This window comes from Elephas maximus, chromosome 3 (genome assembly GCF_024166365.1).
Source record: "Elephas maximus indicus isolate mEleMax1 chromosome 3, mEleMax1 primary haplotype, whole genome shotgun sequence".
NCBI classification, from domain to species: domain Eukaryota; kingdom Metazoa; phylum Chordata; class Mammalia; order Proboscidea; family Elephantidae; genus Elephas; species Elephas maximus.
In genome coordinates, this window is record NC_064821.1 from 39852898 (window position 1) to 39865540 (window position 12643).

Sequence of the window (12643 nt, forward strand, 5' to 3'; positions counted from 1 at the left end):
TCTGACTCATAGCGACCCTATAGGACAGAGTAGAACTGCACCATAGAGTTTCCAAGGAGCACCTGGTGGATTCGAACTGCCGACCCTTTGGTTAGCAGCCGTAGCACTTAACCACTATGCCAACCAGGGTTTCCAACCCACAGAAGCAGCAGTCAAGAAATCAAACGATGAATTCCATTGGGCAAATTTGCTGCAAAAGACGTCTTTAAAGTGTTAAAAAGCAAAGATATCACCTTGAGGACTATGGTGCCCCTGACCCAAGTCATGGTGTTTTCAATCGCCTCATATTCATGAGAAAATTGGCCTATGAATAAGGAAGACCAAAGAAGAATTGATGCCTTTTAATTACGGTGTTGGCAAAGAATATTGAATACACCATGGACTGCCAGAAGAGGGAACAAACCTGTCTTGGAAGAAGTACTGCCAGAATGCTCTTTAGAAGCAAGGATGGCGAGACTTTGTCTCATGTACTTGGGACATCTCATCAGGAGAGATCGGCCCCTGGAGAAGGACATCATGCTTGGTAAAGGAAAGGGTCAGTGAAAGCAAGGAAGATCCTCGGTAAGATGGATTGACACAGTGGCTGCAACCCTGGGCTCAAGCATAGCAACAAATGTGAGGATGAGGTAGCATAGGGAGGTGTTTCTTCTGTTGCACAAAGGGTCACGATGAGTTGGAACCAACTCGATGGCACCTAACAACAACACACAACATGGGGACTCACAGCCTCCTAAGTCAGAGACACCAGACACAGCCCTTGGCAGACACAGCTCTCAGACACACAGCCCCTGATGCCCCAGACACCCCAGGTGTTCCCAATGCCCTCAGGCACCCCAAGGCTACACTCTGTCCTCAGGGTACTGCAAGTATCCCAGGGGGCCAGCCCCCACCAGACACACAAAATTTCTGATGAAGGCCAGGGGGCTAGGCCAGGTCACAGGGGTCAGAGCGTGTGGTAGACCATGGGAGTACCTTCCCAGGCAGTGGGCAGGACTCAAGAACCCCTGTGCTGTGCTCCCCCCTGCCCTCCCAGTGGCAGAGCTGGGGACAAGGCCCTTGAAGTTGACCTCCCCTTCCAGTCCCTGTCCTGCCTGAGAGGGATGAGGTCAGAGGTCAGAAACAGCCAGCCTATCCTGTCTGCACCCCAAGGTCCACACCTCTGCCAGGTATCCCAGGGCCCATGCCCGGGTGAGAGGGCCTCTTTGGCAAGCCCCCCACCACAGCCCACCTAGCAACCCCAGAGGGGACCACAGGGATGGGGGGTTCTGGACAATAGCATTGGAACCCATAGGCTCACTGAGGCTGTGACCTGGGGCTCAGTTCCCCCCTCCCAGGCAGGACCCTCCCTCTGCCCTCTGCTCCTGAGGGCTGGCTGGTTCTCCTGGCCCAAACACATTCCAGCTACCCCAAGTTAGACATTCCTGTCTGTACCAAAACAGGTACAGGGCAGCACACTGAAGATGCAGGGCAAGGGTCCCTAGCTCTGACCCAAGGCTGAGGCATGTCCACCACTCAAACCCCAGGGCTATGGCCTCAGACCTGGGACCAGCCTCAGATGAGACCTCAGCGGGTGGCCAGAAGCACACGCACCACTGATCTGCCCCAGAAACCCCCCCCTCCCCGACCAGCCCCCAGCCTGGCAGGACTGGGACAGCACTTATGGGAAGTCAGCCCTGGGGTCAGTCAGCGAGGCCAGCCCAGGCCCCCACTGCTCTGGGGCACGGAAAGGTCAGCACGTCAGCCCAAGACCGCCCAGCACCACGCCGGCCACTCTGGCTCTAAATCCAACTAGGCGCCGGGAAATGGGAAACAGCCAGTCACTCCAGCCACCCCAAAGCTGGGCTCTGAAGCCCTGCCCCCCTCCACTCCCACACCTTCCCAGGGCTCCCTGAGACCTCTGAGACTCCTGTGTGCCCCACCACAAGCATCAGCAGTGGTCAGGCCCCCTGCTAAGGCTGGGTGGTTGTGACAGGCATCCCCCATTCACCTCCAAGGCCTGGGGCCCCTCATGGGGAGCTCCACACCCCACCCACTGCCCTGGGCACTCTCCAAAACTAGAGTTTGGGTCAAGGCTAGGGGAGGAGACAAGGCAGAGAGCGAATGATCCAGAAGCTGGGTCCAGGGCAGAGCCGGGGCAGAGCCAGGGGAATCCAGGGGAGACAGACCCCCTGCCTCACTGGGGGATGGGCCTGTGTTCTTGGGGCTAACTACACAGGGCTGGTCTGGACCACCCCAGGCCACACTCCCCTGATGCCTTCTGCAGCAAATGCCCGGCCAGGCCCAAGGATCTGCTCCCCACCCCCATGGGGCTCAGTGGAGACAAGACATTCCAGGGGAGCAACTGCTAAGTGGGTAATGACCCCATTAGGAGGGCAGTGCAGGGAGAGGAAGAGGAGGCAGACAGAGATGACAGATGCTCCCTTTGGCCCTGGCCCCCTGTCCACAGGCACTGGGCTGTTCCCGCACCTCCCCCGTGGCTCCATTTGTCTCCGACTCATTCTGTGCCTGGTCTGCACCTGTGCTGTTATAGGTCCCCATTCCTGTCACCTCCACCCCCTAGAAGGCGAGACCCCCAACCAGGCCACGGTAGATGAGATGGCTGGCACAGAAGGACCACCAAGGGAACCCCCCAGGGTCTTGGCTGCTGGGTTCTGGAGGGTGGGGCTGTCCTCAGGTGAACAAGTGACCAGTGTCAGGCACAGGAAGGAGCCCTGGAAACCCTGATGCTTCAAAATGAGGGATCTGCTGCCCAGGGTCCATGCGCTCCCCCTTGACCCTCCCATCCAATGCCAACCAGAAAAGTACGGCCCTCCCAGCAGCCACTACCCACCCCAGGTGCCCACCCACCTCAGCCCCTTCTTACCCCAGGAATCTCCCCACCTCTGCGGCCCCTCTGCACCCCAGCACCCATCTGTGCCCCCACCTTCCATCCAGTCCAGGCCCTGCTCTGTCTCCTCCACAGACCCCAACCATCGGCCCTTGCACCATGCCCTGGGCTGGAGCTCCTGGGCATAGCCTCAGTGTCCCCTTCTGTGAGGGGTGTGGCCCTACTCCCTCTCACTGACGGGCCACAGAGGGAACCTTGAGCCGAGGACTTTAGCCTCCTACCCCTACAAGGCAGAGCCCCTCAGGTAAGGCAGGTCAGGGCCCCGGGTCTATGCCCAACCCCTCCTGGGCACCTGTGGTCACACAAGGATGCCAAAATTGGGAGTAGCAGATGTCACCCCCTTCCCCAACCTCAGCCTTCCCTGTGTACCCCTCCCACCCACTTCCTCCATGGGGACCCTGATCTTCGGAGGCTGCCGGCTGCCAGCACACTCCCATTCAGACGAGGGAGTAGCAGCCTTCGCTGTGAAGCAGAGCTCCCCTCTAGGCACCCCACGCCACCCCTGACATGTGGGGGGAGAGGTGAGCAGGAAGAGGTCAACAGGCAAGCCCATCAGCTGTATGGACAAATGCCCGGCTTAGCTCCATCAGCAGCCCCATTACCCCACTGCTGCTTCAGGGAGGGCCCTCCTGTGCCCCCAGCAGGTGTCGGGGGATAATGGCTCCAGCTTGTCTTCCAGTTTCTTCCTGCCCCCTCTGGCCCCTGAAGGGAGCCCCCATCAGCCTTGGAAATGGGGTTTCCAGACCCTCCTGCCACTGAGTCCACCTCTGCCTCCACGCCTGGGGTCCCCCAAGCCCACAGCAGCCTGCCTGGGAGTGCAGGTGCCAACCAGAGATGCTATCTCAGCGGCTGGAGACCATGGCACGTCCTGTTATGGCCAATTTACATTCTTTGTCTGGGTTTGCTGGAGCCAAGAGGGGGTGGCGGGAGGGGGCGGGGGTACCAAACCCACAGGTCTTTGACCATTGGGTCTGCACATGCCTGCTGCAGTGGCCTGCCACCCCTTCCCCACCCAACCCCTCACAAGCAGCCAGGCACACAACGCCTGCTGCCAACACCTGTCCCCCACCAATAGGTATGATCCTCCCAGCTGCAGGCCTGGGGCTCTGGGCTCCAGACCCCGACCCTCCCAAGGGCTCCCCCATTGTCCTCTGTTCCCCACATATAAATGCACTCCGAAACTTGCCATCTGCACGCCATTATGGGCACACCACTATCCCCTGCACCTCAGGTGCAGGTACCCCTTCACCCTCTGTGCCCCAGGTGTGGGAGCAATGGATCACATCACGCCACTTTCCTGCTAGCCAACCCCTATGGCCTCCAGTGCTGGCTCTGGGGGGTGGTTCTCAGGTTCAGGGAACCGTGGGGGGCACCATGTCCCTGGCCGGAGCCCAGTGACAAACCAGCTCCAGAAGACAATGTGGTCACTGGACAAGCAGGTCCCCAGACTCCCTGTGGCCATGTGCACCCACAGGATGGGGTGTGAATGAACGTGGGGGTACTGCTCTGCGGGCCCCTCTGCAGACCTGAGGTCAAGTCTGGGTCAAGCATTGATAACACCCCCACCACACCCCCACCCTCGGTCAGCCTCAATTGTCTGGCCCCACCACCAAGCAATGACCAGGCAACACGGAGGGTGATGCGGGCTCGAGCCCCTCACTCTTTATTGTCAGAACCATGGGCGTGGACAGAGGACAGCAGCGTGGTGGCATCTCTTCCTCTGGTCTCACATGCCCAGGAGCAGGCCTGAGAAACTGGAGCTGCTCTGGATGGTGAGGGTGGCCCCAGAGCCATTGTCCACGAAGACGGAGGCCGACTGCCCAGCCTGGGGTGACCCCCCCATAAACGTCACAGGTGCTGGGTGGCCAAGAAGTCACCCCCACCCACATGGGAAACTCACTCATACCTGACAACATGCCCACCAGCAATGCCCCATGCAGGAAGCTGTTATGCTGGGGGTGGGGTGGGGTAGGGAACCAGCAGACAAAGGGCCCAAGCACACAAGCACTAGGGAGAGCTCCCCCGCCACCCCACCAGGTCTCAGGACCCTTGCCAACTCACCTGCAGCTGCAGCAGCCCCTGCACGTGCACAGTGAGAACCCTGCTGTTGCTCTCCAGGCCCGTTATTGTCTCTAGGGACCTGGACAGGACACCGCAGTGGTGCAAGTGAGGGCGTGGCAACCACCCCGGACCTGGACCATCCCCAAGGGACTAAACTCCCCCTCGTCCCAAACCCTCACCCCGAGAGCCCCACCCTTCCCCAGGCCCAGACCCCCCATTCCATGGGATCAACCCCGCCCCAGACTTCCACCCTGAGGGCTGAACCTGCCCCAGCGCCTGGTCCAGGAGGCGGCAGCGCTTGGGCAGCATCACTCACATGTGGTGGTGGCAGAGGGACTCGATGCAGATGAGCACACGGACCATGTCTCGCGCCCGCAGCTGGAGCTTACCCCTTAGCTCTCCAAGGTCTGCGGAGATGGCCCAGTCTGCAGTGGCCCCCCTAGGGAGGGGTGCCACTGGGGGAGGGGGCTGGGGGCTTCAGGGCACAGTGCCTGGGACCCACCCCAGGAGTGATTGCCGGGATTGGGGAGAGTTGGTCTGAGGCCAGGGGCATAGCAGATCAAGGAGGACTCCTGTACCCTGTCTAGGATCCTCCCATCCCACCTTCACCTCCCCAAGCGGGATCCCTAAAGGGGACCCCCATGCCTCATCCTCATCCCCTAGCAGGACCCCTCGTACCCTGTCCCACCTCCCCAAGCAGGACTCCTCAAGTAGAGTCTCCCACCCCCTGCTCCTCCCGCTCACCCACGTGCAGGCTGGCAGAAAACTGGAAGATGGCAGACACCGGGGCTGTGAAGCGCCCCGAAGCCAGGCTCAGGCCCGAGCCCCGCAGGAAGGCACCCTGGGCTGCAGGCTGCGAGGGAAAGGAATTAGCACAGCTCCAGGCCTGGCCCTCACCCCGCACCTCCTGGCTCTAGGCCTGGACCACACCCCATACCCCAGTCCCTCAGCCCTAGCTCTTGTGGGGAGGCAGAAGGGGCCTGGTGGGGCATCATCTGCCTCCTGGCCACCTCCTGGACCCAGCTCCTGGCTCCGGTGAAAGGGGGAGTCTTCATAAGCAGGGCCCCTAACCCTGATTAGGGCCGCTCTCACCTCTGTGCCCAGCGCCCCCCCATACCATAGCCCTAGACTCCACCCAGGCCCTCCCACCCCAGCTGCCCCCTGGTCCCACAGCCCCCCACCCAGCTCTCCCACTTACAGCCTGGAAACCCTGCAGCTCCACCAGCATCTTCTTGTCTACCAGCACAGGGCCCTTCAGCTGGCAATGGAAGGCCTCGGCCACCAGCCGCCCACCTGGCCCCTCAGGCAACAGCGGACCCAGCAGCTCCAAGAACCGACGCTCAGTGGCCTCTGAGGGGACAAGGCACATATGGCCAGCCCGGGCCAGGACAGGGTGAGCACAGGCCAGGGTGAGGGAGGGAAGCGGCAGCAACGGCCTCACCTTTCAGCATCTCCTGGAACTCCTGAAAAAGGGCCTCCTTGTTGATTTCGGCACCAGGGGACCCTGGGGGGCCAGGGGGCCCAGGAGGCCCTGGGGGGCCTGGGAGTACTCTCTGGGGGCAGGCAGAGGAGAAAGTGAGGGCCAGGGGTGGGGTGGGGGGCACTGAGCACACCCCAGAGGGTCTGGGAAGGTCGGGATCTGGAGGGTAGTGCTGGGCCAGGACTCACCGACTTCTTGTCCCTGGCACGGCATCGTTTCTTCACCGTGTCGTCTGACCGCCCCACAAAGTCCAGCCATGTCTTACGGGCATCTGAGAACTCAGGCCCCGAGGCCTCTGGTAGCTATGTGGGGGGTGGGGCAGGGGAGAGGGACTAGTATGCTGCCCCAGCCAAGGGAAGTGCCTAGCTGTCCCAGAGACAGAACAGCATCGCTGGGAGTCCTACAGACAGAGCTGAAGGAACCATCCTGACCAAGCACCTGTGGCTCTCAATCTGTCCACACAGCTCCTCTCATAGTCCCCTGGGCCCTGGATGAGGGGTAGGGGCTCCTGCTCACTCTGTTCCTTAGCACCCAGGAGGGGTCAGGGGCCTGGAGGGACAAGACTGTGGGGGGCACGCTTGGGAGGACCAGCCTGTAGCACCCCAACTTCACATGGCCAGGTACACCCTCCTCAGAGAAACCTGGAGGGGCAATCCTGGCCACGGGGAGGCAGAACAGGGGGCCTGTGGCTCAGGGGCCCAGGTGGGAGACCCTGCCCCTCCCTGGGACGCCGGCCTGGAGACTAGGCCCAAGGACGCCACTGCTGTCCACAGCCCTGACCCTCCTCAATCTGACCCTCCTCTGCCTACCCGTCTGGAAAACATGGCCTCAGGCCTGATGGGCTGCGTGGGCTGAGAGGCAGGGCAGGCCGCCACGGAGACGCCCTGGGAGGCGGTGCGGGCGGGATCAAAGGCCGCCAGGGCTGGCGGGGGCCTGCCAGGCGCCCTGAGGCCTGTGCTACTGGGGTCAGTGCCAATACCCCCTCAGAAGACCCTGGCCCCAGAGGCCCAGGGTTGGGATAGATGTAGTCTCTTGTTTTGGAAAGATCCAGAACAGACTGGGCACTTGGTACCTGAGGGGTGGGCACTAGGCCACAGCCAGGGTGCCTTCCTCATGGGTGAGCTAGGCAGTCAGCTTGAGGACCCCCAGGAAGGGTCAGGCTGGCCAAAGCCCCTGCAGTCTGAGATTCCCTAGCGCAGGTCTGGGGACCCACTGCCAAGCCCACCCAGGGCCCCTCCTCACCTCCAGCACATTCACAATCACACCTATGGCCACCACCTTCTGCAGCAGGTTGCTCCAGGCATACTGGGCCTGTTGCTTCAAAGGGTTAAGGCAGCCCTGCTAGGAAGCCCCCATCCCCCAGGCTGCAAGAGAGGAGGGGGCTCTCTGCCTGACACCCCTCTCCAGCCTGACAGGGCTGCAGGAAGGGGTGCCAACAGCAGCCAGCGCCCCTTGGAGGCCAGGTGTGCCCAGCCCGTGCCTACCTTGGGGAAGCTGAGGGGCTCCTGGCCGTTGGGGATGGTGGCATTGAGGGGCACGGTGCGCTGGCTGGGCTGCCTTGGCCGCTTGGGCTCCTGCCGGGCTCCAACACCCCCAAGGGGTGCAAGCTGCAGCCAGAGGAGGGCCATGGCTGCAGCCAACACCCAGCCCTCCATGTCCTGTGGTTCCCGACACAGACAGTGGCCTATGCTCAGTGCGGTGCTGAGACCTGAAACCCGGTCTGCTCAGGGGCGTGGCAGTTGAAGCGCTGGGTGCCTGGAGACCCCGCGTTCAGGCGAGGCCCCAGGGTGCCCTTGCATGTCTGCTCAGAGACGGCATGGCTCAGAAGGCTCCTGTACCAGCAGTACCCACGGCGCCCACGGAGGAGTGAGTCTACCCTGGCCACACCGGCCCGACCTCCTCTCTGAACACTGCCCTCCACGCTCCACCCGCCAAATAAATCCTCTGCTCCCTCCCAAACCTTGTTGGCTCCAAGGGGGAGGGCTCACGCGCTGATGATCTGTCAGCCGCCACTGCCGCCCCCAGGCCGCCCCAGAGGCGCCGGGGACGGGGACCCTCCCCACTGACCCGCAGTTGGGCAGGGGGCTGGTCAGGGAGGAGCTGCATCTTCTTTCCCCAGGCCCTCCCTTCTCCTCCTTTAAGAACAGCCCTGCCCCCTACCCCTGTCCAGTGAACTCCTCAGCCCAGGACCTGGGCGGGGTCACCAACAGCTAACCTGCCCCGCCCCCACCCCACCAATCCCCAAGGTCCAATTTGCTAATAACTGCAGCTTCCTGCGCCTCCCCAGGTTGGGTGCCCTTGATGACAAACTGACAGCCCCCTGCCCCAGCAGCCACACGGCGCCACAGAGCCAACAGCCTCACAAGCTCCGCCCCTCCCATGCCCTACCGATGACTTTCCAGAGGCTTCCTAGCCCAGGGCACAGACCCTAGGATCCCAGCCTGGGTCAGGGACCTTCCTGGCAGGAACCAGGCCTGGGTGACCCTGGGCACCACCTCTCCATTGGGAAGACTGACTCACTTAGAGCGCAAGAGTGGGTGGCAGAGCTGGTCCCTAGACTTCACTGCCCTCTCAGCCCCCTGCCGCCCTAAGCCAGGCAGGACAGGGAAGGAGCCCCCCAGACTTCACTTCCCCCTGGCTGTGTGTGTAGGAGGCGCCTTCCTGGGCAAGAGTGGCCCCTGTACAGGCACTTGGCCTGTGGGGGTCTCCAAAAAGAGTGCAGGCTAGAGGGTGGCCACAGGGTGAGACGGTATCCCTCTGCACAACCTCCAGCTGCAGGGAGTGGGATGGGAAGGCCATCAAGGGGTCCTGTGGGGTGGGCAGTGGCCACACAGTGGAGGGTAGGGATGCTGAAGGCTGAGCTGGATTGGCATCAGCCTCTTCTCTGAGTCCCACGCTGTGGGTGGCTGAAGTGAGTTGGGCACGCCCCCATTGGTGAAAGAGCCCCTCAACTCCCCCGTTTCTGGACGTCCGCAAGAAGGGCAAAGGCAGCAAGGACACCGTGCCCACTGGCCAGCTTACCCCTCCGCCCTCCTGGCTCCCAGGGCCTCTGTGGGGACTCCACATGTTTCTGAGGGGGCTGTTTGGAGATAAGCTTTCAGCAACCATGTGTTGAGCCAGCCTGGAGTTCTGGGCCAAATGCTGGCTCCTTGCAGGGGTCACAGCAAGACCCACTGCACCCACCCGTGGGAACTCAGGCCCACTACATGGCTGGAGCCAGCTGGACACCCCCTGCCCAGTGACCTGCACCTCCGTGTGGCCTGGACCTGTGCTGGCAAAAAGAGCCCCACCACTTGACCTCTTAGTGGACCCTATGCGCACCCATCCACAGCTAGTGCCTGTGGATGTTGGGGCCAGGGCTCAAAGCAGAGCATCTGGCAGGCAAGGCTCCACTGAGGCCCTCCAAGCCCGGTGCAGTGATCAGCAAGGCCAGAGCTCTCGGTATCACGTCTGGGGTCCAGGGGAAGCTAAAGGCTCATGGGGGCGGGGGGCAGGGGGAACACTCCTGCCACCAGGTCTCCGCAGACTCAGAGTGGCCCCCACCTGTGAGCAGCATCTGCCCAGGTGCACGCCTTCAACCTCCACGCCAGGCACTGTCAGAATGGAGTGGGCCCCCACCGTCTGCCCACAGGCGGCACCACATGGCCACCCCGGCCCAGGCCAGACATCCACAGGGTATTACTCAACAGAGCTGATCCTCTGGTCTCTGTCTCCTTAGGGCCCCTGTGTGTGTCCCCATGAGTGATGCTCCCTGAGAAATCCACACAAGAGCGAGGGAGGTTCCCTCCTGCCCCAGGAGGCCACCCTCCCTCCAGGGGGCTGAGGTCCAACTGCTTGTTCTCTTCACCCAACACCCCCATCCCACACACCTGCCCCAGAAACCGCCAGCCAGCCCCAGACCCCCACCACCCTGCCACAAAGCTCCACCCCACCCCACTCCAGACACCCCAGGCCACCCTGCCCCACCCCAGCCCTGGAGAAGCAGGCTGTGTGAGCCCCCTCCCTGACAGGCCGGCCCGAGCCCCGCCAGCCCACACCAAGGAGGCTGTTCTGACTGGGTCTTTCAAGTGCATCTGCTGGAATTAAGACCTCAGTCAAGGCCCGCACTCGAGCTTCACTTCCTCTCCCAGGCCAGCTCCACATGCGCACCCAAGGGCTTGCACTGCAGGAAGGGCTTCACACATGTGGGGACATCGCCACCTCAACTCTGCATAGCAGGACCCTGGCAGGCCCGCAAGAAGCCACAACTACCCCCACCAGTGACTTCCTGCCACAGTGGAAGGTGTGGGTCCATGTGAGCACGTGCTCTGAGATGGACAAGGTCCTACCGGTCACTGAAGACAGCATAAGCTCACAATGCCATCCGAGGCTCTGCTGGCCCAGGGAACCCGCCCCCTACAGACTCAAGACTTGAACTTGAGACCCATATCTAGGAAAGGAACACCCACAGGTATCTGAGCCCCACACATGCTCACGTTCCGCTCTGAGTCTCGGGAAGCACATTTGGACTCCCCCTGACCCCACAGCGAAGCCGCAGGGGGAGGGATGGGTAGGGGCAGAGGGGGCCCTGGTGCAGAGCCCCACCCACTATGGCAGCCACGCCACAGCTCCACCAGAGGGGAGTGTGCAGCCCCCAACCACGCAATGGCCACTTATCCTGACTTCCATTCGTTACCACAGAGGCTTAGGAGGGCCCCATGAGGCTGCCCACGCTATGGGCAGGGCAGCACCATGGAGAGTACGGCGCCACACACTCAGCGCCATGGGCGAGTCGCCCCCTACCCCTGGCCCGCAAAGGTCTTTCAGGGCTTTCAAGGCTACACAGGACAGCCACGAGCAGCAAGACATAAATGTAAACAAAGCAGAACTAGAAACAAAGATATAAGAAAAGATTCTTCTTATAAAAGCGGGTTAAATACTTACAAGTGGTAAATTATAAAGCAATCTAAAACAATCAAAAGCCAAAGAGAGCTGAAGGACTCTCTCCCACTTGGCTCTCAGATGAGGCCTTCTGTGCCCTTCAAGGTGCCATCATGGTGCAGCCCCGGCCCTCAGGCCTTGGGGACGGGCACAGCCCACGCCAACCTCCCCGCCCAGTGGACACAGCCCACCCCAGCCTCCCTGCCTGGTGGAAACAGCCCACCCTGTCCTCCCTGCCTGTGCTCACAGCCCACCCTGACCTCCCCACCCTATGGACACAACCTACCCCTACTCCCCACCCAGCAGACACAGCCCACCCCAACCTCCCCACCCAGTGGACACAGCCCACCCCCAACCTCCCTACTGGGTGGGCACAGCCCACCCTGACCTCCCCGCCTGTGCCCACGACCCACCCTGACCTTTCCAACTGCTGTTCACAGCCCACACCCACCTCCCCACCTGTGAAATTAACAACAGAAGGTAGAAAAAAAAGACCATTGGGAATTTGGGGTAATCGAACTCAAAAGCAAGGTCACATTGGGTTTTTACACTAAACCTGGACATGCCTTGTGAGGGCAGCCATTCCCTCTGTGACGCCAAGTTCCATCACCCGATGTGAACATGCAGCCCATCTCAGCCCAAGCCAGAGGTGTAAGGCTGTGTTCACCATCACTGCCACCTGGGCTTACTACCAAACTGGGCCCACTCCTCCTGGGCTGCGGCAAACACGGGGTTTCAGAGCAGATGCCTGGCAAAGGGCAGCTTTTGGGCAATGATCCTTGCAGTGGCGGTCCAGCGTGTGTGACTTCTCTCTCTTGCTTGAGTAAAACTGGAAGAAATGCGCTCCTTGGGGAATGACGACCCCTGGCGGTCAGAGTGGCAGCTTCTCACGGCAGCTTCAGTGCAGACAGAATTCTCCTAGAGAAAATCCTCTGGCTCCCTGAACACACCAAGGTCGGCCAGGTCCCAGTAGGTGTCTGTCATGGGTGTTCCCATCGCTGACTGGGCTCCCCAGCCCTCAACCTCATTCAGAGACTGTTTGGCAAAGGCTCCCTGGCACTGTGCCCATCACCCAGCACAGAGGAGAGCACGCCATCTCCTTCACAGCCCCACCTTGCTGACAGCCAGACCAGTACCAGAAGAATGGCATTGAGGCTGGGGGACACACACGGGACATCAGAGAACACAGGGAGACATGAGAGGGACACGAGGGGCTCATAAGGGACACCCTGCAGGAACTGGGGGGAACACACAGGATGGGCAAACATGGGCTTTCTGCCCGGCCATCAGAACAT

The 12643-nt window shown here is 61.4% G+C and overlaps 1 protein-coding gene across 1 annotated transcript; it reads right to left on the bottom strand.

The window, feature by feature from the left end:
* Positions 1-4598: 4598 nt before the first annotated feature.
* Positions 4599-8431, bottom strand: C1QTNF12 (C1q and TNF related 12). Its single transcript, XM_049875856.1, has 8 exons — positions 7913-8431; positions 6617-6730; positions 6390-6501; positions 6147-6298; positions 5693-5801; positions 5265-5355; positions 4949-5027; positions 4599-4712 (listed from the first exon to the last, which is right to left on the bottom strand). The coding sequence occupies exons 1-8, from the start codon at positions 8081-8083 to the stop codon at positions 4614-4616; spliced, it is 927 nt and encodes a 308-aa protein (XP_049731813.1). The 5' UTR covers positions 8084-8431; the 3' UTR covers positions 4599-4613.
* Positions 8432-12643: the final 4212 nt, after the last annotated feature.

Excerpts from the sequence above, each read along its gene's own strand:
- C1QTNF12 (XM_049875856.1), bottom strand. The coding sequence starts at position 8,083 with ATGGAGGGCTGGGTGTTGGCTGCAGCCATGGCCCTCCTCTGGCTGCAG. Across the intron at positions 6,299-6,389 it reads GTTCCAGGAGATGCTGAAAG|AGGCCACTGAGCGTCGGTTC; the intron begins GTGAGGCCGTTG and ends TTGTCCCCTCAG. Across the intron at positions 5,802-6,146 it reads AGCTGCAGGGTTTCCAGGCT|CCTGCAGCCCAGGGTGCCTT; the intron begins GTAAGTGGGAGA and ends TTTCCCTCGCAG.